Raw genomic sequence first — 22,625 nt, 5'->3', positions numbered from 1 at the left:
ACACAAACAATTTTGACACCATTGGCATTAATACAACGATCAATGCTAAAAAACTGCATTCATTACTGTAAAAATGTCACTGGCAGTGAATGGGGTTAATCACTAGGAGGCGCTGTAGGGGTTAAGTGTGTTCTAGGGAGTGATTCTAACTGTGGGGGGCTGTGTGTGTGACACATCACTGATTGGCGCTTCCGATCCCAGGGAGCAGAGATCAGTGACGGGGAGATGTTTGTTTACATTAGCATCTCCATGTTCTTCCTCACTGTGCGATGATTGCGGGTGCCCGCGGGCCCCACGATCACGGAGCTCCCAGCGCGCAAGACTGCGAGCTACCTCTTAAAAGGGAAACATACAGGTACATTAATCTGCCTGTACGTGCCCTTCTGCTGCAGTATAGCTGCGCAAGGCGGTTGGGAAGCGGTTAATATGATAAAGAGTAGATACATTTATATAGTCTTACAGATACAGCCGGCCTTTTGAGGGCAGCCATTATGCCCATACAGCCCGTGATAAAATTTAGTTTGACACCCCTGCTCAATGACCAAGAAAACTCTGATAGGGCGAGAGAGAAGCAGCACTATAAGCCAATCAGCTGTGCTGGAATTGCTCATGCACTGACGGGAGGAGAAAGCAGAGTGATGAGGATATGAGCCTGCTGCTGCTCATTCACTACATCTAAAATCACAGACAAGGAAGGAAGGTGACTGCTGACTGTATAAATTTCAGGAATGGCTAAACAGAAAAATAAATCACCTTGACAGGTAAAACAGATCACATATAAACCTTTTATTTAGAGGTTTGCTGGTAACACCGCATGTGCATCTGAATCAAAAATGACTGGTCAACTGCCTAAAACAATTGAGACATCCTACCTCCCTGGTTATAGCTGCTCAGTTTTACTAATGGAGAGCGAACTGACAGGCCCCAATTCCACAGCTCATGTATTGTGTTACATGTTCCACATGTGGAGTGTGATTAGTGTAGGGCTTTGGCTTCAGAAAAGCATAGCAGTCGGAGGTAGAGAAGTCATCCTCAGCATTTCTGATGGAGAATACTAACATTTCTATACAAACTTTGTGGTTTTAAATGAAGAACACCGACTATCCTGTGCCTTGCTTGGAGACTAGTTGGTAATACCTGACACTATCTGAAATAAATATATTTCAAAATTATGAAAGACAAAAGGTGCACAAGGAAAAAAAGAAATAAAGTGTACAGCCCCTACCTCTGAAGCAATCATCTCCAGTCCACGGCATTGTCTGTCCTTCTCCTTTTGTACAAGGTCCCACATTTCTGGGTCGTTGTCCGCCAAACTCTCCTGGCCATTCCATGGCTGTTTCCCAACTTGTGATGCTGGTCGAGTGTGCTGGGCCCGAACATGGCAGCATCTTCGCAGAGGCTGTGTGTAAAGTAAAAAAAAAAGAAAACATGTCACTGACAAATGCGTGATTTTCCTATTACTAGAGCTAGAAAACACCAGGTCTCTAGATGCTATCCAAGATAAATGCTGCATTAGGATAATTACTAGCATAAATTTGATGCTCTCCATTGGCAAGGGACTTGTATGCATTCGTACCTGCACCTGGAATGCTGAACAGCTAACTACATAATTTACAACATGACTTCATATTTTTTCCTCACGCAGCACTTCCAGTCATGTACGAGGTGGTATTAAAGTTTTGAGACTAGTTTTGTAACACGCCAACAGATGGCAGCACAAGGCCGCATGAACAGTCACAGGGAGCACCCACCTTCATAAGTCAGTGTGGCAAAAAACATCATCCTGTGTACACCGGGAGCTGTGTAACTGGTGCTAATGTGACCACGTGAGTTACAACAAAACATTAGAACAAAACAGCAAATGTGAAATTCTGCATAAAACTGGGCAAATCTGCTACAAAGACAGCACATATGATTTGGCAAATTTACGGCTATGCTGCAAGGAGTTGTCTGAGTGGTTTTGAGTTTGAGGTGTCCCCATGCAGCTGACCCACAAGCAGAAGGACATCACGTCAAGGTCTGCCAAGAACTCACTCAGCGTGCCATGGGGGAAGAACTTGGCAGCAACAAGGTGCATATTCAAATCACACGTTAGGACTGCTGGACTGTTCCATATCATACAACCGACAACGGCAGCAATGTTGTGGATTGTTCTCAGACGATCATGCACAAGTTGCTGAATGGTTTCGACTTTTGGGGGGTTGAGCTTGTTGAAGGTCCACCAGAGATGTTCTTCCACTCGAGGCACGTGTGCCACTCAAAAACACCTCATTGCAGAATCGCCATAAACTTGCCGAATCACGTCAAACATCTCTGTGGCCGATTTGCCCAGTTACAAGCAAAATTTGACATTTGCGCTTTGAACTAACTTGCTGTCCATGACGAAATAGACATGGTAACACACGCGATCAGAATAGCACCAGATGCACAGCTCCCGATGTACACAGTATGAGGTCTTTGGGCACACCGACTTATGAAGGTCGGTGCTCCCTGTGACGTGCATGCAGCCTTGTGCTGCCATCTGTTGGTGTGTTACGAAACAAAACTAGTCTTGAAACCTTTTGATGCCACCTCGTATATCAAAAACAAGGAGTCTTTGGGCAGTTATACGATTAGCGAGATCATTCTTCCTCTACTCTCACATTGACAGGGGAGGGTCTTCTATACAGCAGGGAGAAGCCTTTAAAGCTAAAGTAATAACCGATGAGACCCTAGTGGTCTCTTGTCACAAATGCCAAGAACAGTGGTTAGTTTCTCCCAAAATGGGTTTTAGTTTGTGGGAGATGCTAGAAAGGTAAATCACCTATTTTCTATATTCATCAAGGTCCATCTTGATGGACTTAATGTGACCATTATGAGGGGTTCACACTCTCTGCTGGATTATTAATAATTTTGTAGCGTGGATAAAACAAGAGAAGGTGCTCGTTTCTGAAATATTAATTATCACTGTTCTAGTTTATAAAACTGCTTACTCTGGCCATCAAGCTGACCCCAGATGCGCCCACTTGGAAAAGTTAGCCTCATCTCTGGTGGCGACAAGTATATTTTTTTGGAAATGGAGGATTTCCCATCACTTTCCATTTCAGCGACAATGGTTACCAGGATAAATAGGGGGGCGATTGTCCCCAGTGATGACACACAGAGCAAAATATAACAGTCTAACCCCTCACCGGTATAAACAAAACTCATTTAAATAAAAAGTTGTGCCCTTAAATATAAATTTATCTCTGCAGACATGTGAATGTGGAGGGAATGTGCTGAAAATCCATTTGCTTTTCTTCACAGAAGTAGGAATGATCAGTCCCCAAAGAGATTTTTCAATGTGCTGAAAAATCTCAGTGTGTGATAACCAGCACTTCCGAGACATGGATAGGCTTATTAAAACTGTACAGTTAATCCATATAAAGCTCAAACACCATTTGATTCTCCTGCATCTTTTGCAGATATAAAAGTTTATAAAAAGGCAGTACCCCTCTTTTGTACTCTCTCCTTGCACACAACAGTGCAATTGCCGGAAGCGCACCGCATGGGTGTTAACACCCATGCGATGCGATTCAGGTGCTGGGGAATAAAAAATTTTTTAAAAAAAGTCCTGCACCATGGTCGGTTCAAATGCGATTTACCTTTCTAGCATCTCCCACAAACTAAACCCATTTTGGGAGAAACCAACCACTGTTCTTGGCATTGGTGACAAGAGACCACTAGGGTCTCATCGGTTATTACTTTAGCTTTAAAGGCTTCTCCCTCCTGTATTGAAGACCCTCCCCTGTCACTTGAAGGTATTTTCTAGCACTTTTTGTTCACATTTTTGCTAAAAACTTTACTTCAAATCCTAAACATTATATATATATATATTTTTATTTTTTTTAAAAAGCAAAGGCCCTAGAGAATGAATTAGAGGGTATTGCAATTTTTCGGTCACACGATATTTGCACAGAGAAAAAATAGATATTTTTTTTGGCACAAAAACAAAAAGCAAAAAACAAAATTGGTTAGTAAAATGGATAGGCTGTGTAAATAAACATGTAATGCTTTAAAACTGTGCACGCCCATGCAACAGAGACAAATGACGTAAATGTTACTTTCCATAAGCCTTTACAGGTTACCACTTTAGAGTTACACAGATCTGATGTTAGAATTACTGCCCATTATCTGACGTTCGTGGTGATACCTCACATATGGAACAATCGCTGTTTGCGTGCATGTGGGACCGACAAGTGTGTTCACCTTTCCGTACTAATACAGGGGGCACGTTAAAAAAAATGAGTAAATAATTTAATCTTTACACCGTCGCTTTTTTTTTTTTTTTTTTTTTTTTTTTAACTTTTATGGTCATCACAGGGAATATAAAATTTCCCGTTATAGCAGTAGGCAGTGACAGGTACTATTAGATCCCAGAGCCCTCCTGTACCCTTAAAAGCATTTGATCACACCAAGATCAGTGAGCTTAGATGCTTTTCATTTTTAAAAGTGGCACCATTTACACCCGAGGAAACCGGAAGTTATGTATGCTCATCGCGCCCGGTCTCCATTTGCCTCTGATTAGCAGGTGGAAGCACTGGTTGGTTCGATCGGGTCCCCCGATGGGATGGGGAATCCCAATAAAGCTGCGGGGGGAGGGGGGGGGGAGCATCAGACCAGCTATTAGGGATGGGACAAGGCAGAGTGGGGGGATCTGTAGCTGCGGCTGGCTCTCCAAATTCATGCGTATCTGCTCTTCTGTTATTCAGCTCAGTCAGGCTCTTTACTGCTACCTCTGGCTGCTTCCTGCATGTGCACCCCTCGTGTGTACTATATTTTTGAGTGTGTACAGGCGTGTGTGTGGGGGGGGGCAGCTGAGTGTGTACAGGTGTGTGTGTGTGTGTGTGTGTGTGTGTGTGTGTGTGTGTGTGTGTGTGTGTGTGTGTGTGTGTGTGTGGGGGGGGGGGGGAGCAGAGTGTGTACAGGTGTGTGTGGGGTGTGGGGGGGGGGGAGCAGAGTGTGTACAGGTGTGTGTGGGGGGAGCAGAGTGTGTACAGGTGTGTGTGGGGGGAGCAGAGTGTGTGTGTGTGTGTGTGTGTGTGTGTGTGTGGGGTGTGGGGGGGGAGCAGAGTGTGTACAGGTGTGTGTGGGGGGAGCAGAGTGTGTACAGGTGTGTGTGTGTGTGTGTGTGTGTGTGTGTGTGTGGGGTGTGGGGGGGGAAGCAGAGTGTGTACAGGTGTGTGTGGGGGGAGCAGAGTGTGTACAGGTGTGTGTGGGGGGAGCAGAGTGTGTACAGGTGTGTGTGGGGGGAGCAGAGTGTGTACAGGTGTGTGTGGGGGGAGCAGAGTGTGTACAGGTGTGTGTGTGTGTGTGTGTGGGGGGGGGAGCAGAGTGTGTACAGGTGTGTGTGGGGGGGAGCAGAGTGTGTACAGGTGTGTGTGTGTGTGTGTGTGTGTGTGTGTGTGTGTGTACAGGTGTGTGTGGGGGGAGCAGAGTGTGTACAGGTGTGTGTGTGGGGTGTGTGGGGGGAGCAGAGTGTGTACAGGTGTGTGTGTGGGGTGTGTGGGGGGAGCAGAGTGTGTACAGGTGTGTGTGTGGGGTGTGGGGGGGGGAGCAGAGTGTGTACAGGTGTGTGTGGGGGGAGCAGAGTGTGTACAGGTGTGTGTGGGGGGAGCAGAGGTGTGTACAGGTGTGTGGGTGGGTGGGTGTGTGTGTGTGTGTGTGTGTGTGTGTGTGGGGGGGGGGGGGGGAGCAGAGTGTGTACAGGTGTGTGTGTGTGTGTGTGGGGGGGGGGGGCAGAGTGTGTACAGGTGTGTGTGTGTGTGGGGGGGGGGGGGCAGAGGTGTGTACAGGTGTGTGTGTGGGGGGGGGGGGCAGAGTGTGTACAGGTGTGTGTGTGTGTGTGTGTGTGTGTGTGTGTGTGTGTGTGTGTGTGTGTGTGTGTGTGTGTGTGGGGGGGGGGAGGAGCAGAGTGTGTACAGGTGTGTGTGTGTGTGGGGGGGGGAGCAGAGTGTGTACAGGTGTGTGTGTGTGGGGGGGGGGGGGAGCAGAGTGTGTACAGGTGTGTGTGTGGGGGGGAGCAGAGTGTGTACAGGTGTGTGTGTGGGGTGTGGGGGGGAGCAGAGTGTGTACAGGTGTGTGTGTGGGGTGTGGGGGGGGGGGGGAGCAGAGTGTGTACAGGTGTGTGTGGGGGGTGTGGGGGGGGGGGAGCAGAGTGTGTACAGGTGTGTGTGGGGGGAGCAGAGTGTGTACAGGTGTGTGTGTACAGGTGTGTGTGTGGGGGGCAGATTGTGTACAGGTGTGTGTGTGGGGGGGGGGGGGGGGCGGGCAGAGTGTGTACAGGTGTGTGTGTGGGGGTGAGCAGAGTGTGTACAGGTGTGTGTGTGGGGTGTGGGGGGGGAGCAGAGTGTGTACAGGTGTGTGTGGGGGGAGCAGAGTGTGTACAGGTGTGTGTGGGGGAGCAGAGTGTGTACAGGTGTGTGTGTGGGTGTGTGTGTGTGGGGGGGGGGGGGGAGCAGAGTGTGTACAGGTGTGTGTGGGGGGAGCAGAGTGTGTACAGGTGTGTGTGTGGGTGTGGGGGGGGGGGGCAGAGTGTGTACAGGTGTGTGTGTGGGGTGTGGGGGGGGAGCAGAGTGTGTACAGGTGTGTGTGGGGGAGCAGAGTGTGTACAGGTGTGTGTGTGGGTGTGTGTGTGTGGGGGGGGGGGGAGCAGAGTGTGTACAGGTGTGTGTGGGGGGAGCAGAGTGTGTACAGGTGTGTGTGTGGGTGTGTGTGTGTGTGGGGGGGGGAGCAGAGTGTGTACAGGTGTGTGTGTGTGTGTGTGTGTGTGTGTGTGTGGGGGGGGGGGGCAGAGTGTGTACAGGTGTGTGTGTGTGTGGGGGGGGGGGCAGAGTGTGTACAGGTGTGTGTGTGGGGGGGGGGGGGGGGCAAAGTGTGTACAGGTGTGTGTGTGTGTGTGTGGGGGGGGGGGGGCAGAGTGTGTACAGGTGTGTGTGTGTGGGGGGGGGGGAGCAGAGTGTGTACAGGTGTGTGTGTGGGTGTGTGTGTGGGGGGGAGCAGAGTGTGTACAGGTGTGTGTGTGGGGTGTGTGGGGGGAGCAGAGTGTGTACAGGTGTGTGTGTGGGGGGGGAGCAGAGTGTGTACAGGTGTGTGTGGGGTGTGGGGGGGAGCAGAGTGTGTACAGGTGTGTGTGGGGGGTGTGTGGGGGGGGCAGAGTGTGTACAGGTGTGTGTGGGGGGAGCAGAGTGTGTACAGGTGTGTGTGTGTGTGTGTACAGGTGTGGGTGTGGGGGGGCAGATTGTGTACAGGTGTGTGTGTGGGGGGGGGGGGCGGGCAGAGTGTGTACAGGTGTGTGTGTGTGTGGGGGGGGGGGGGGGCAGAGTGTGTACAGGTGTGTGTGTGTGGGGGGGGGGGAGCAGAGTGTGTACAGGTGTGTGTGTGGGGTGTGTGGGGGGAGCAGAGTGTGTACAGGTGTGTGTGTGGGGTGTGTGGGGGGAGCAGAGTGTGTACAGGTGTGTGTGGGTGTGTGTGTGTGGGGGGGGGGGAGCAGAGTGTGTACAGGTGTGTGTGTGTGGGGAGCAGAGTGTGTACAGGTGTGTGTGTGTGTGTGTGTACAGGTGTGTGTGTGGGGGGGGCAGATTGTGTACAGGTGTGTGTGGGGGGGGGGGGGCAGAGTGTGTACAGGTGTGTGTGTGTGTGTGTGTGTGGGGGGGCAGAGTGTGTACAGGTGTGTGTGTGTGGGGGGGGGGAGCAGAGTGTGTACAGGTGTGTGTGTGGGGTGTGTGGGAGCAGAGTGTACAGGTGTGTGTGTGGGTGTGTGGGGGGAGCAGAGTGTGTACAGGTGTGGTGGTTGTGGGGGTGGGTCGTTCAGAGAGTGTACAGGGGGGGCGACAGAGTGTGTGGTGTGTGTGTGTGTGGTGGGGGGGTGGGGGGGGGCAGAGTGTGTACAGGTGTGTGTGTGGGGGGGGGGGGGAGCAGAGTGGTACATGTGTGTGTGTGGGGTGTGTGGGGGAGATGAGTGTACAGGTGTGTGTGGGGTGTGTGGGAGTGTTCGATACAGGTGTGTGATAAGGGGGGGGGGGGGGGGGGGATAAAAGGGGGAAAAGGTGTGTGGGGGGAGCAGAGTGTGTACAGGTGTGTGTGTGGGGTGTGTGGGGGGAGCAGAGTGTGTACAGGTGTGTGTGTGGGGGGGAGCAGAGTGTGTACAGGTGTGTGTGTGGGGTGTGGGGGGGGGAGCAGAGTGTGTACAGGTGTGTGTGTGGGGGGGAGCAGAGTGTGTACAGGTGTGTGTGTGGGGTGTGGGGGGGGGAGCAGAGTGTGTACAGGTGTGTGTGTGGGGTGTGGGGGGGGGAGCAGAGTGTGTACAGGTGTGTGTGGGGGGGGGGGGCAGAGTGTGTACAGGTGTGTGTGGGGGGAGCAGAGTGTGTACAGGTGTGTGTGTGTGTGTGTGTGTGTGTGTGTGTGTGTGTGTGTGTGTGTGTACAGGTGTGTGTGTGGGGGGGGCAGATTGTGTACAGGTGTGTGTGTGTGGGGGGGGGGGGGGCGGGCAGAGTGTGTACAGGTGTGTGTGTGGGGGGCAGAGTGTGTACAGGTGTGTGTGGGGGGGGGGCAGAGTGTGTACAGGTGTGTGTGTGGGGGGGGCGCATAGTGTGTACAGGTGTGTGTGGGGGGGGGGGGGCGCATAGTGTGTACAGGTGTGTGTGGGGGGGGGGCATAGTGTGTACAGGTGTGTGTGGGGGGTGTGTGGGGGGGGCAGAGTGTGTACAGGTGTGTGTGGGGGGAGCAGAGTGTGTACAGGTGTGTGTGTGTGTGTGTGTGTGTGTACAGGTGTGTGTACAGGTGTGTGTGTGGGGGGGGGGGGGCAGATTGTGTACAGGCGTGTGTGTGGGGGGGGGGGGGGGCAGAGTGTGTACAGGTGTGCGTGTGGGGGGGCAGAGTGTGTACAGGTGTGCGTGTGGGGGGCAGAGTGTGTACAGGTGTGTGTGGGGGGGGGGCAGAGTGTACAGGTGTGTGTGGGGGGGGGGCAGAGTGTGTACAGGTGTGTGTGGGGGGGGGGGGGCAGAGTGTGTACAGGTGTGTGTGTGTGGGGGGGGGGGGGCAGAGTGTGTACAGGTGTGTGTGTGGGGGGGGGGGGGCAGAGTGTGTACAGGTGTGTGTGTGTGGGGGGGGCAGAGTGTGTACAGGTGTGTGTGTGTGGGGGGGGGCAGAGTGTGTACAGGTGTGTGTGGGGGGAGCAGAGTGTGTACAGGTGTGTGTGTGTGTGTACAGGTGTGTGTGTGGGGGGGCAGATTGTGTACAGGTGTGTGTGTGGGGGGGGGGGGGCGGGCAGAGTGTGTACAGGTGTGTGTGTGTGGGGGGCAGAGTGTGTACAGGTGTGTGTGGGGGGGGGGGCAGAGTGTGTACAGGTGTGTGTGGGGGGGGGGGGGCAGAGTGTGTACAGGTGTGTGTGGGGGGGGGCGCATAGTGTGTACAGGTGTGTGTGGGGGGGGGCGCATAGTGTGTACAGGTGTGTGTGGGGGGGGGCGCATAGTGTGTACAGGTGTGTGTGGGGGGGGGGGCATAGTGTGTACAGGTGTGTGTGTGGGGGTGTGTGTGGGGGGGCAGAGTGTGTACAGGTGTGTGTGGGGGGAGCAGAGTGTGTACAGGTGTGTGTGTGTGTGTGTGTACAGGCGTGTGTGTGGGGGGGGCAGAGTGTGTACAGGCGTGTGTGTGGGGGGGGGCAGAGTGTGTACAGGTGTGCGTGTGGGGGGGGCAGAGTGTGTACAGGTGTGCGTGTGGGGGGGGCAGAGTGTGTACAGGTGTGCGTGTGGGGGGGGCAGAGTGTGTACAGGTGTGCGTGTGGGGGGGGGCAGAGTGTGTACAGGTGTGTGTGTGGGGGGGGCAGAGTGTGTACAGGTGTGTGTGTGGGGGGCAGAGTGTGTACAGGTGTGTGGGGGGGCAGTGTGTACAGGTGTGTGTGGGGGGGGGGGCAGAGTGTGTACAGGTGTGTGTGGGGGGGGGCAGAGTGTGTACAAGTGTGTGTGTGGGGGGGGGGGGGGCAGAGTGTGTACAGGTGTGTGTGTGTGTGTGGGGGGGGCAGAGTGTGTACAGGTGTGTGTGTGGGGGGGGGGGCAGAGTGTGTACAGGTGTGTGTGTGTGGGGGGGGGGGGGGCATAGTGTGTACAGGTGTGTGTGTGGGGGGGGGCAGAGTGTGTACAGGTGTGTGTGTGTGGGGGGGGGGCAGAGTGTGTACAGGTGTGTGTGGGGGGGGGCAGAGTGTGTACAGGTGTGTGTGTGGGGGGGGAGCAGAGTGTGTACAGGTGTGTGTGTGGGGGGGGGGAGCAGAGTGTGTACAGGTGTGTGTGTGGGGGGGGGGGGGGGGGAGCAGAGTGTGTACAGGTGTGTGTGTGGGGGGGGGGAGCAGAGTGTGTACAGGTGTGTGTGTGTGTGTGTGTGTGTGGGGGGGGGGGGGGGAGCAGAGTGTGTACAGGTGTGTGTGTGGGGGGGGGGGAGCAGAGTGTGTACAGGTGTGTGTGTGTGGGGGGGGAGCAGAGTGTGTACAGGTGTGTGTGTGTGTGGGGGGGGGGGGGGAGCAGAGTGTGTACAGGTGTGTGTGTGTGTGGGGGGGGGGAGCAGAGTGTGTACAGGTGTGTGTGTGTGTGTGGGGGGGGGGAGCAGAGTGTGTACAGGTGTGTGTGTGTGGGGGGGGAGCAGAGTGTGTACAGGTGTGTGTGTGGGGGGGGCAGGGAGCAGAGTGTGTACAGGTGTGTATGCGCGTGTGGGGAGCAGAGTGTGTACAGGTGTGTGTGTGTGTGTGGGGGGGGGGGGAGCAGAGTGTGTACAGGTGTGTGTGTGTGGGGGGGGCAGGGAGCAGAGTGTGTACAGGTGTGTATGCGCGTGTGGGGAGCAGAGTGTGTACAGGTGTGTGTGTGTGTGTGGGGGGGGGGGGGAGCAGAGTGTGTACAGGTGTGTGTGGGGAGGGGAGCAGAGTGTGTACAGGTGTGTGTGTGTGTGTGTGTGTGTGTGTGTGGGGGGGGGCAGGGAGCAGAGTGTGTACAGGTGTGTATGCACGTGTGGGGAGCAGAGTGTGTACAGGTGTGTGTGGGGGGGGGGGGGAGCAGAGTGTGTACAGGTGTGTGTGTGTGTGTGTGTGTGTGTGTGTGTGTGTGTGTGTGTGTGTGTGTGTGGGGGGGGGGGGACAGGGAGCAGAGTGTGTACACATGTGTGAGGGGGGGGGGGGGGGGGCAGGGAGCAGAGTGTGTACAGGTGTGTATGCGCGTGTGGGGAGCAGAGTGTGCACAGGGGTGTGGGTGTGTGGGGGGGGCGGGGAGCAGAGTTTGTACAGGTGTGTGTGGGGAGCAGAGTGTGTACAAGGGTGTGTGTGTGTGTGTGTGTGTGTGTGGGGCGGGGAGCAGAGTGTGTACAGAGGTGTGTGTGTGTGTAGCTGAGTGTCTATGGGCGTGTTAGGGGGCTGGGTGCGTAGAGGTGCGAGGGGGACCTCTACGCACTCAGCAGGGCTCGGCGCGTAGAGGCATGAGCAGTGAAAGGGGGGGTGCTAGATATAGGATCCGCCCCGGTTGCCAAACGCTCTAGGTATGCCCTTGGCGGTACGTCCCCTCCCTCTGCTTGTAAAAGGTTTTTAAATTGGAATGCAGAGTCAGCAATTCTCTGTAGAACGGTACCCTCCAGTAGGACCTGTAGGTCTCAGTGCCGATGTCAGACACTTTATGTAGTGGGGGAGCTGAATAAAATGAAGAGTTTTACCAAACCCGGCAGCAGCCACACATGGGACACATTTCATTGGTGGAGATTTTTTTTTTTTACAGTGCCAATATCCACAAATTCATTTCCTCCAGAGTTCAGATGGAGCAAAGGCTGAAAGAAGAGTTATATTACAAATATCTGAATAATGCAGGAATTTAGAGGCAGTAATCTGCAACTATGAAAACATTCTAAATAGGATACATTGCCAAAGGAAGCTCCTTTAACACAAAGAAACGCAAGTTTAAACATCACTAAATCAATAAATGTAGATGCATGTAATCCATGTATAAATTCAATATAAGCCACTCAAAGTGAAAAGCGTATCCGGTACGACCTTGCTTATATATTTGCAAGTCTATGACTTACAAAGCTAGCGGAATGATTATGACAGTTTAGGAAAAATCTGCGGAGGAACGGTTGGATAATTTTCTTCTTAAACATGTAAATGCTAGGCACTAGGGCTGTGCGCTCACGTGCTGCCTCAGCAATTACTTGCCTTGCTTTCTGCATATGGAACTATTGAAATGGTGAACGTCCTGGTCTTGGATTGCATTCGTTAGAAAATATATAAACAAACTCCGACACAAAATATCAAAACACACCATGAGAAAACACTAAAATCCCTGTGTTTGCAGCTGAACACTTAGACCTCTCACACTGGGGCCGCCCGTGCGTTAGCGGTAAAGTAATGCTCGTTTAGGTGGCCCTTTTTAAACCCAAAAAAGGTTAAAAACTGCTGTGTTGCGGCGCTTCCAAAGCACTTTTCACTCATTCATTTCAATGGGCAGGGTGCGCTGTATACTGCACTCCCAAACCGTTCCAAAGATGCTGTTTGCAGGACTTTTTCTAACATCTCGCAAGCGCACCGCCCCAGAGTTTAGCACTCGGACTTTCACACACTGGCAGCATGGGAGGCAGTTTTCCTGTACCATGTCCAGCGCTAAAAACTGCCTCAGTGTGAAAGGGTCCTACGTAAAATCAAGCTAAAACTAAATTACATAACAAAATTTCAAACTCCAACACAGAACATTGAAACACACCATGTGAAAAACATTATCTAAAATCCCTGTTTGCAGCTGAACACTTATGTAAAATCAAGAGAGAAGTAAATTTCATAACAGAAAAAAAACGCAATGAAAACGCAATGAACTTTTCAAGGTTACAAACTTCAAATATTTGGTTTTAAATGAACAGCTGAACCAAAACCGAAATTTTACACAAAATTATGTGCACCTTAAAAAGAAGAGCTCCGCTGCTCCCAGCAAAAAATGTAAAAAGTCAGCAACCACACATACCGTAGCTGTTGACTTTTATTAATAATAGGACACGTAGCTGTCCTGGAATCCAGCAACGTTAGCACCCCAGCCGCTGTTTCCATCAGCTCACGGGTGCTGCCACCACCATTCGTAGTAAGGGTACACAGCAATGAAGGCCTTTTGGCTTCACAGCTGGTTGCCTACTGTGCATGCACAAATCAGACTGCGCTTTCTGAACAGCCCAGCAGCGGGGAAGGAGGAGGGGGCCGAACTTCCGAGTGATCATGGCAGAAAGTAATAGAAAAATGTGCAACAGGATCATAGACTGCAATGAAAATCTGACTGGGGGGGGGGGGGGATCTAGTCTTAACCCCCCCCCCCCCCCCCCCCATGTTTATTCACAATTCCTGCCAGTTGAAATCTTGTTGCAGTGCAATGAGAAATCTCTTGAACAGAGCTGAGCCCCCAGCAGCAGAAAAAAATAATCAACTGGGGTTCCAATGCTTTCCTGATCTATCCAAATTTTTTAAAAATGTATAAAAAACAAAAAACACAACTTTAAAATGTTGGGATTTCAAGCCCCTAAAGTGAATAAAAAGAAAAATCAATGGGGAGATCAATTTCAACCACAGGATCTCCGGAAGGTTTTACCCCCTTCATGATCAGGGCATTTTTTTGCTCTTCAGCACTGCGCTATTTTAATTGCCAGTTGCTCAGTCATGCAACAGTGTAAGCAAATTAAAAGTTTACATCATTTTTTTCCCCACACAAATAGAACTTTTTTTGGGTGGTATTTGATCACTTTTTAAATTATATACCGTATATACTCGAGTATAGGCCGACCCGAATATAAGCCGAGGCCCCCAATTTACCCCCAAAAAAACTGGCAAACTTATTGACTCGTGTATAAGCCGAGGGTGAGACATGCCTGTCCATCCCTGTGTGTGTGTCCGTCCATCCCTGTGTGTGTGTCCGTCCATCCCTGTGTGTCCGTCCATCCCTGTGTGTCCGTCCATCCCTGTGTGTCCGTCCATCCATCCCTGTGTGTGTGTGTGTCCATCCATCCATCCATCCCTGTGTGTGTGTGTCTCCATCCATCCATCCATCCCTGTGTGTGTGTCTCCATCCATCCATCCATCCATCCCTGTGTGTGTGTGTCTCCATCCGTGTGTGTGTGTGTGTGTGTGTGTGTGTGTGTGTGTGTGTGTGTGTGTGTGTGTGTCCAGCCTACCTTTGTCCCGAGCCTCCGTCCCGTGCCTTGCCTTGCATCCGTCCCGTGTCGTGCCTTGCCTTGCCCCCGTCCCGTCCCGTCCCGTCCCGTCCCGTGCCGTGCCGTGCCTTGCCTTGCCTCCGTCCCGTGCCCTCTTCGTCGGCGGCCATTGTAAAATTCAAAAGCTGCGCCGCCGCCTTCGCCTGTGATAGGCGGAACACTGAATTTCCCAGCAGCCTGTGTTCCGCCTATCACAGACGTCGTATCATCCTCGTCCGTAGTACGAGGATGATACGATGTCCGTGATAGGCGGAACACAGGCTGCTGGGAAATTCAGTGTTCCGCCTATCACAGGCGAAGGCGGAGCCGGAGGCGCGGCTTTTGAATAGAATGGCCGCTGTCTGTCTGCTCGACACGCTGATCGAGCGGGCAGACAGCGATGACTCGAGTATAAGCCGAGGGGGGCACTTTCAGCCTCAAAAAAGAGGCTGAAAATCTCGGCTTATACTCGAGTATATACGGTAAATAAAAAATGAAAATTTTGAAAAAAAAATCCAATAATTTTTTTTACTTTGTTTTAAAACATAGCCAGTAAAATCAAATTGCTTTATATATTTAGGCCAAAATGTACTCTGCTACATGTCTTTGGTAAGAACTAAACTGTGTTTTTGGGGACACTAGTATAGTTCTGATCGTGATCAAGATACTGATTCATACAGACATTATACTAATAATGATGGAGATTAGTGACCGATCCGATGTGGTGGACAATCTGGCATGGAAACTGGTTGGGAGGAACACACACTTGTCGCTAGTAACACTAATACAGTGATCAGAGATACTACTGTACACTCACTTTACTAATGACACTGGCTGGGTGACAGGGCAAGCAAAGGGTTAGCTGTGGGGGGGCAATCAAGGGGTTAGATATGCCAAACAGGTTTGTGCAATTGTATGTGTGCTGCTTGGAGATAAACACTGGACACATTTCTTGCGTTCGGTTTATAAAAACACACAGGTCTGTGCTGCGATTGGCCACAGCTGATCAGCAGGTATACAGTCAAAATCATTGGCTATAACCTGCTGACAGACTCGTGCTGTGGCCAGTAATAGCACAGATCAGCAGGGGGCACACAGGCTAAAAGGCAGGGAGTAGGCCTCGATGTACCCATGCATTGCTTAGCATGGAACAGATGCCCGCCCACAGTCAATGTACAGAGACGGGCAGCAAGTGGTTAAAACACAATTATACAAAAAACAAACATAATTCATAATCTGCCTTTACTGTCCTTCACTTTTCTTTTTTCCTTCGTCGAATTCTGTTTGAGCTTTTTAAACACATGTAAAATGAAATTAATTGCTTCTCTTGTATTTATGTGTGGGAGTAAAAAAGTGTATTTTAGAAAATACATGTTTGAGTAAATCTTAAAGGGCAAAACCGTACATGACATTTCTCTACTTCAGATCTATGAGCAATGCAGAAGATGAAAAGACATTTCTTTTTACTATTATTTATCCATTCACTTGTACACAATCACCCAGGTACAGTTCATGATTGCAGCTCTTAAAAAGGAAAATCAACCAAATTAGTCTGCAAAAACACCACCTCTCTCTCATAAGCCAATTCCGAATGACTCACCATACTAAGCAGCAAAACCATTAAAAATGGTCTATCAATGTGTATAGAAATTGAACATGGATAAAATTGCATAATAGCTGGAATGTCTATGAGTATCTCTAAATGAGAGGATACCACTGATCATTTGCTTTAACCACTTGACCTCCAGAGGAATTAACGCCCCCCCCACCCCCCCCCCCCCCCTCATGACCAGGTATTTTTTTTGCGATTTGGCAGAGTTACTTTAACTGACATTGCCCATTCACGCGACACTCTACCCAAACAAAATGTATGTCCCTTATTCCCACAAATAGAGATTTATTTTGGTTTTATTTGATCACCACTATATATTCTTTGCGCAAAAAAAGAAAAAAAAAAAGAAAACACTTCTTGATAAACTTAGGCCGATATGTATTCTGCTACATGTTTTTTGGTAAAAACAAAAAAACAAAACAAAACCTAGTACGTGATCTGGCACAAAACTGAAACTAAAAAGCACTATATTTACTACTTCTCTAACAGTCCAGGTACCTCACCCATGTCGGCATCTCCACTGGCCATATACAAGCACACATAGTGCAGCATAAATTATAAAATGTAAAGCTAACTGTTCAAATTGAAACATCTCAATAAATACTGTGAACATATAAAACAATATAAAAGTCCAAAATATAGCCCAAAAGTCCCACAATGAGCTACGATTCCAAGTGTAATGAAGAGAAATCAGATGTAAAGGGCACTCCAGGTGGTAAATCCATTCACCCACAGACAGTTTGCGCACTCACCTCAAACAAATGACCCCAGAATTAGCAGCAGGTCAATAACGCTTGCCCCATACAGGGGAATATGTGAAGCAGCAAGAGTTCCTGAATAACAGCTTGGTCACAGATACACATGGAAAATGATTATATCCAAGTGTTCTCTGCTATTTACAAGTACACACGTTTATTAAAAAAGGTAAGACACTCACAAAAGGATCCTCTTTTTATTCAGCATGTAAAGAAACACAGCAAGCACCGATCTCCCTTCTGCACTGTAGGATAGCAGCGGATACATTAGATGTGGCTCCTCCTCCCGTGCACGTCCAACGGGATTTAGTCAGCGGGCTGGAGCCTCATCGTAATAGAGTGGGCTGCTATGGAAACTACAGACCCCACAACCACACTTGAGTTACATAGACCACTAGTGGCAAACACAGGGAAATGAAATTGGGACCAGGAAACCAAACAGGTTACAGACTTTGGCCGTCAATACAGCCCTTGAGAGATGGAGCTCCTGCCCTGGACAGGAAACACATTGCCTCCAGCTCTTTAAAAAGGCGGTCCCTCAGGCATCTGGTCAGTTTTATCCAAGAACCAAAAGGACAGAGCTGAAATACAGTTAAACTATATACAATTCATTTTTCAATTTATACATACAAAAGGGTGGGAACGTGCTGTCCTGGAAACGGTTACCGGTAAGTCTAAGTCCGGTTTTCCCCCAGTCTTCCAGGACAGCCCTTGAGAGGATGAACAAGTACTAAAATTTTTAAGGGGGGAGAGGGGGGGGGACCACTGCTTGGAGGACTTTGCTCCCAAATGCTTGATCACCTAAAACTGTCAAATCGATAGTGTTAAATGAACGTAGACATGCTTGACCATGTGGCGACCTTACATACAACCTCTTTTCTGCACAGGACGTGGCTAATACCGATGTGGAGTGTGCATTCAAGCCTTGAGGAGGGTCCAAGTGTTAAGTTTTGTATCCTGAGATGGCCATCTTTATCCACTTAGCTATTGTCCCTTTAGAAGCTTGTTTACCTTTCAGATTTCCTGAGAAGAGGATAAACAGGGCCTCTGATGTTCTGAAGCTCCTGGTAGCTTCCAAATAGCCTATGAGACATCTTCTAACATCTAGTCGGTATAGTAGTAGTTCTTTGCTATTCAATTGTTTACTACAGAAAAAAAGATAACACTACATACTGACTTCTGTGAAAGGTAGAAGCAACTTTGGGGATAAATGCTTGGTAAGTCCTGAGAATGACTCCATCCTCCAATATCTGCATAAAGGGCTCGCTAACTGACAGAGCCTGTAGTTTGCCGACTACGCGAGCAGACGTCATTGGAATGAGAAAACCATTTTGAGGGTAATTAGTCTTAAGGATGCCTTTGATAATGGCTCAAGGGGTTCCCTCATGACTGCTTTTAACATGATAGACAAGTCCCATGTTGGAATTTTACGACATGGTACTGATCATAGTCTAGAGACTGCCTTAGAAAATCTATTTACGAGTGGATCCTGTTGTAGGGAATGCCACAAGTAGACTGATAGGGCTGAAATCTGTACTTTAATTGCGCTTAAAGTGGAGTCCCACCCAAAAATGGAACTTCCGCTTTAAGGGAAGTGACCCCCTTGACATGCCACGTCTTTTTTGGGGGGGGGGAGGGGCCAGTGCCCTCTTTCCAAAGGGTCCCAGCTCCCACTTCCTCCCAGGGCACCGGAAGGGAGATTGACTCTTCCCCCCCCCCCCCCCCCGGCAATCCTCTGGGACACGTCACAGGTCCCAAATGATTGCCCGGCCAGTTGCGGCGCGGTTTGTTAATGCCCAGTGAGTGCCGACTGTGAAGCCACAGCTGGGTGCCCACACTTACAATGCCGGCGCCACAGATAGGATGGGGAGACAAGCAGAGCTTCTCCCCCCCTGCATTGCTGGACTCCAGGACAGGTAAGTGTCCAATTATTAAAAGTCAGCAGCTGCAATATTTGTGGCTACGGACTTTTAATTTATTAAATTTTTTTTGCAGAACTCTGCTTTAAAGGATAGTCCTTTGTCAATGCCTTCCTGCAGGAACTCCAGAATCTAGGGCTGAAACAACTAAATCGATTATGAAATCAATTACTATTTTCATAATTGATTAAACAAATTAGTTGGCCTGCATACAGAATGCATTATTTGTTCTAAATATCAGGAAATACAGCGCAGCACACATACAGCTCAGTATATCATCCATACATGTCAGTATGTGCCTGAGAACTTGTGAATGTGTTAGGAGCAATGCTGCATGGGACATGTAGTCCCATGGGCAGGAAGTGAGTGGTTCTAAAAGGCAGAAGTTTTCTTTACCTTGCTATTGGGACACTCTATACTGTACTTAACGCACAGCAAAAAGCAGTACAGAAACAGATCAAAAGCAAACTGCATAGGTGTGTACCGAGCCTTATGCTGGCCACATGGATCAATTTTCAGATGAGAATATTCATATGAAAAATCTTTGTACATTCGCCGAATGAAAGAATGTCGTTTGAAATTTTCACTTGCTTTTAACATTCTGTTTTAAAATGAATGCAATTTCTGAATGAAAACCACATACATGGTCTGAAAATTCCTTTGACCAAGCAGTTTTCTATTTCTAAAATTTTCCTGTCACTGTCGTTGAAAAGGAACATCGATTTGACCCCACTAACGATTCGAAAAATTGAAGGAGCATTCTTAAAGTGGTTGTAAATCCTTACAATCCACTTTGACCTACAGGTAAGCCTAGATTAAGGCTTACCTGTATGTCCAAGAAATATCTCCTAAACCTATATGGTTTAGGAGATATTTGCCCGAAAACAGGCACCGCTGTCTACGGCGCATGCGCCGTAGACAGCGGTGCGCAGGCGCACTGAGCGCGGCATTCTCACCGACGGAGCTGCCGCGCGTGTCGGCTCCCGTGCACATACGCGGGAGTGACGTCATCGCGGCTTCGCCGAATGACAGCGGCGGGCTGAGAGACGCCACCAAGAAGATGGATGCGGCGGACTACAAGGGACAGCGGCGACTTCGCTGGCTCCTGTGTCAGGTAAGTGACACATAATGGACTACTATGCGATGCATAGTAGTCCATTATGCTTTGCAGGGAATGAGGAAGTAAACTCATCAGGGTTTACTTCCTCTTTAAAATTAAATTTTTTGTATCGAAGGAAGACATTGTTTTTGTATGGCCAGCATACAATATATTACAGTTCTAACTTTTTTTTTTCCCTTAACCACTTGCCGTCAGCGCTATAGCTGAATGACGGCCACAGCACAGACCTGAATCTCCGGGAAGCAGTCATAGGACGGCCTCCCTTTTGCACGCTCCCTGCGCGTCCTGTGATCTTGGGGACGATACGGTTCATTCCTCCTATGACCAGAGGACCGGTAATCTCAACGGCTGGCAGACCAGTGGAGATCAACCTATCTTTATATGCTCATATGACCTCATGGTTCTGGTAAGAGTACCCATCTTGTTTATTTTCACCGAGAGTCCACTGCTTCAAGATGTCTTTATGATCACCTTCCAGCGTTCATTTTATGTGATTTATCACCATTCTTGTCCTTTGAGGACTCTAAAGACTTTTTGTATTCACTGAATATTTGGACTTTTATTTATATTCTCTCTCTCTCCTTTTTCACTATTTGTCACATGTGCTTTTCACAGCCTTTTTTAGCGCTAACTTATATTGTTGGAGTTTTATATATGCATTTCTTTTTGTTCGTATGTAGCTGCTGGTTTATGTACTAATTTTTGCTTTTGGGGTTAGCGCAATATTATTTTCCTTTTTTTCCCGTATAATATATTACAGTTCTAACAGGTCTAACTTTTTTTTCCCCCCTTAACCACTTGCCGTCCACGCTATAGCTGAATGACGGCCACAGCACAGACCTGAATCTCCAAGAAGCAGTCATAGGACGGCCTCCCTTTTGCATGCTCCCTGCACATCCTGTGATCACGAGACTTAGGTAATCACAGATCCGAGTAAGGGGCCGGTCCCAGCCCCTTACCACATGATCAGCTGTCAGCCAATGACAGCTGATCACGATGTAAACAAAAGCTTCATAAACATAAGCGATCACCGGCTTATCTGCAAGGGACATCGGTCCCGAAGAAGAAGCAATTATGCCTCATCTGTGCCCACCAGTACCCCCTGCCAGTGCCACCTGCTATTGCCCCCTGCCAGTGCCTATCAGTGCCACCTATCAATGCCCACCAGTGGTGCCAATCAGTGCTGCCTATCAGTGCAACCGATCAGTGCCCATTATTGCACCCTCAGTGCTCATCACTGCCACCTATCAGTGTCCATCCAAGTTGCCTCATCAGCGTACATTAATGAAGGAGAAAAATTACCCGTTTGCAAAATTTTATAACAAAATATAAAAAAAGATTTTATATATTTTTTTTTTTAACTGAATTTAAAAATGTACCAAAAAATAAAAACCGCTGAGGTGATCAAATACCACCACTGGGTACAGTCTAGCAATTGTCAAAGTGCATCAGCACTGAAAGATGAAAATTGGTCTGGACAGGAGGGGGATTTAAGTGCCCAGTAAGCAAGTGGTTAAAAAAGATCAGAGTCTGATATTTACCAAATTTAACCTCTAATATAATGTATAAAGCACCATCTCCTCTAATAGTATTTCCATTATATCTCTTCTATCTGTTATTCTCAGAGTGGATTATAGATTTTGCTCTCTAACCAGATGGTTATTTATATTTACCACTGCATATAGATATTTAAGAATAAATTGCCTTTTTTTTAATTTTACATATTAACTAAAATCTACACCACACTTTTTTTTAAAGGATATTAACCGATTGATCAAAACAATAATTGGCCAACTAATCGATTAGCCCTACTTAGAATTATTGTTGGAGAATTAGATTCTCTTTTTCCTCCCTCTGTTTGCCAGAGGTTAAACTTTCAGGTATTTGGCTCTTGTGACTAGTTTGCAACTTTATAGCAGAGTTTTTGTCACTCTGTTTGACAGACCCTTAGACTTCAGCATCTCAGTTTTATATACCATGCCGCTAAGTTTAGCATGGCTGCATTGGGATGCAGGTTCAGACTAAAAAAGTAACACACAAGGTGGTTGATCCGCTAATGATAGCAGAATTAAAAACCATGCCTTCTTTGGCCAAAAAGAGGCTCTTAGGCTAAGAGATGTTTGTTCTGTCTTGAATTTGGAGAGGACTCTTGAGATCAGGTATAGTGGTGGGAAGGCATAATAGCCTGAAGGTCCATGCATGCTGGAGGGCATCGACTGCCACTGGCTGATCTCTTGGGTTTAGTGAGAAAAAAATAAAAATAAAAAACTTTCCACAAACACTGTTGGATCTAGTGACCAATCTTCTTGTAATCTGTCTGCTCAAAAAGTCAGCTAGGTTGTTCTGCACTCCTTTGAGATGGATCGCTGAAATATTCCATATTTATTGTGCTATACACATCAAGATGGGACTCCTGGTCCCTCCTTGTTCGTTTATGTATGCTACAGAGTTATTGTCCGATCTGACCTGTATATGTTGGCCTCTGAGCTGACTTTGGAATGCTTAGATTCCTCTGGCTACAGCTTTGAGTTCCTTGTAGTTGGATGAGTGTTTCTCTAGTTGAGTCCAGATACCCTGCATCCACTGTGCCTCTAAATGGGCCTTCCCCATCCCTGACTGCTGGCATCTGTAGTCAATATGCGGGAAGGACCACAGTAGTCCCGCTTGTAGATTGGTTTCTCTACCACCAAAAGGATTTGCTTTGTTTTTTTTCTGGGGAGGTACACCTCGTCCTCCAAGTCTTTTCCCCACAAATTTTGTAGGAGGAAGGACTGGAGTGGTCTCTGGTGAAACCTGGCCCATTTGACTTCCGGGATGGATGAAGTCATAAGTACTAAAACTGACATTTTTTCTTATTGTAACTGGGAGATTTGTCTGTATTTGTGCTGTTGTCCCACAAGAAAAAGTTGATTTCTTGGGGAGTACCATTATTTGTTCCTTTCAGCGAATAGTGTAACCTAGAATTCTCCCTACTCTCTAAAGACTCTCCTGAACCTGAAGCTACCGAAGTA

At 48.8% G+C, this 22,625-nt stretch overlaps 1 protein-coding gene across 1 annotated transcript in view; it reads right to left on the bottom strand.

Annotated features, from left to right (window-relative positions):
• Positions 1-22,625, bottom strand: part of SHMT2 (serine hydroxymethyltransferase 2) — a 171,629-nt gene that overhangs the window by 115,601 nt on the left and 33,403 nt on the right. The window contains exon 2 of the mRNA XM_077483572.1: positions 1,226-1,399. Within this exon, the coding sequence (XP_077339698.1) occupies positions 1,226-1,399 (174 nt within the window). The remainder of the gene's footprint in view (positions 1-1,225; positions 1,400-22,625) is intronic.

This window comes from Lithobates pipiens, unplaced genomic scaffold (genome assembly GCF_037356315.1).
Source record: "Lithobates pipiens isolate NorthernLeopardFrog02 unplaced genomic scaffold, aLitPip1_a1.2 Scaffold_16, whole genome shotgun sequence".
NCBI classification, from domain to species: domain Eukaryota; kingdom Metazoa; phylum Chordata; class Amphibia; order Anura; family Ranidae; genus Lithobates; species Lithobates pipiens.
Note: the sequence above shows the minus strand (reverse complement) of the source record. Positions and strands in the feature narration are given on the sequence as shown.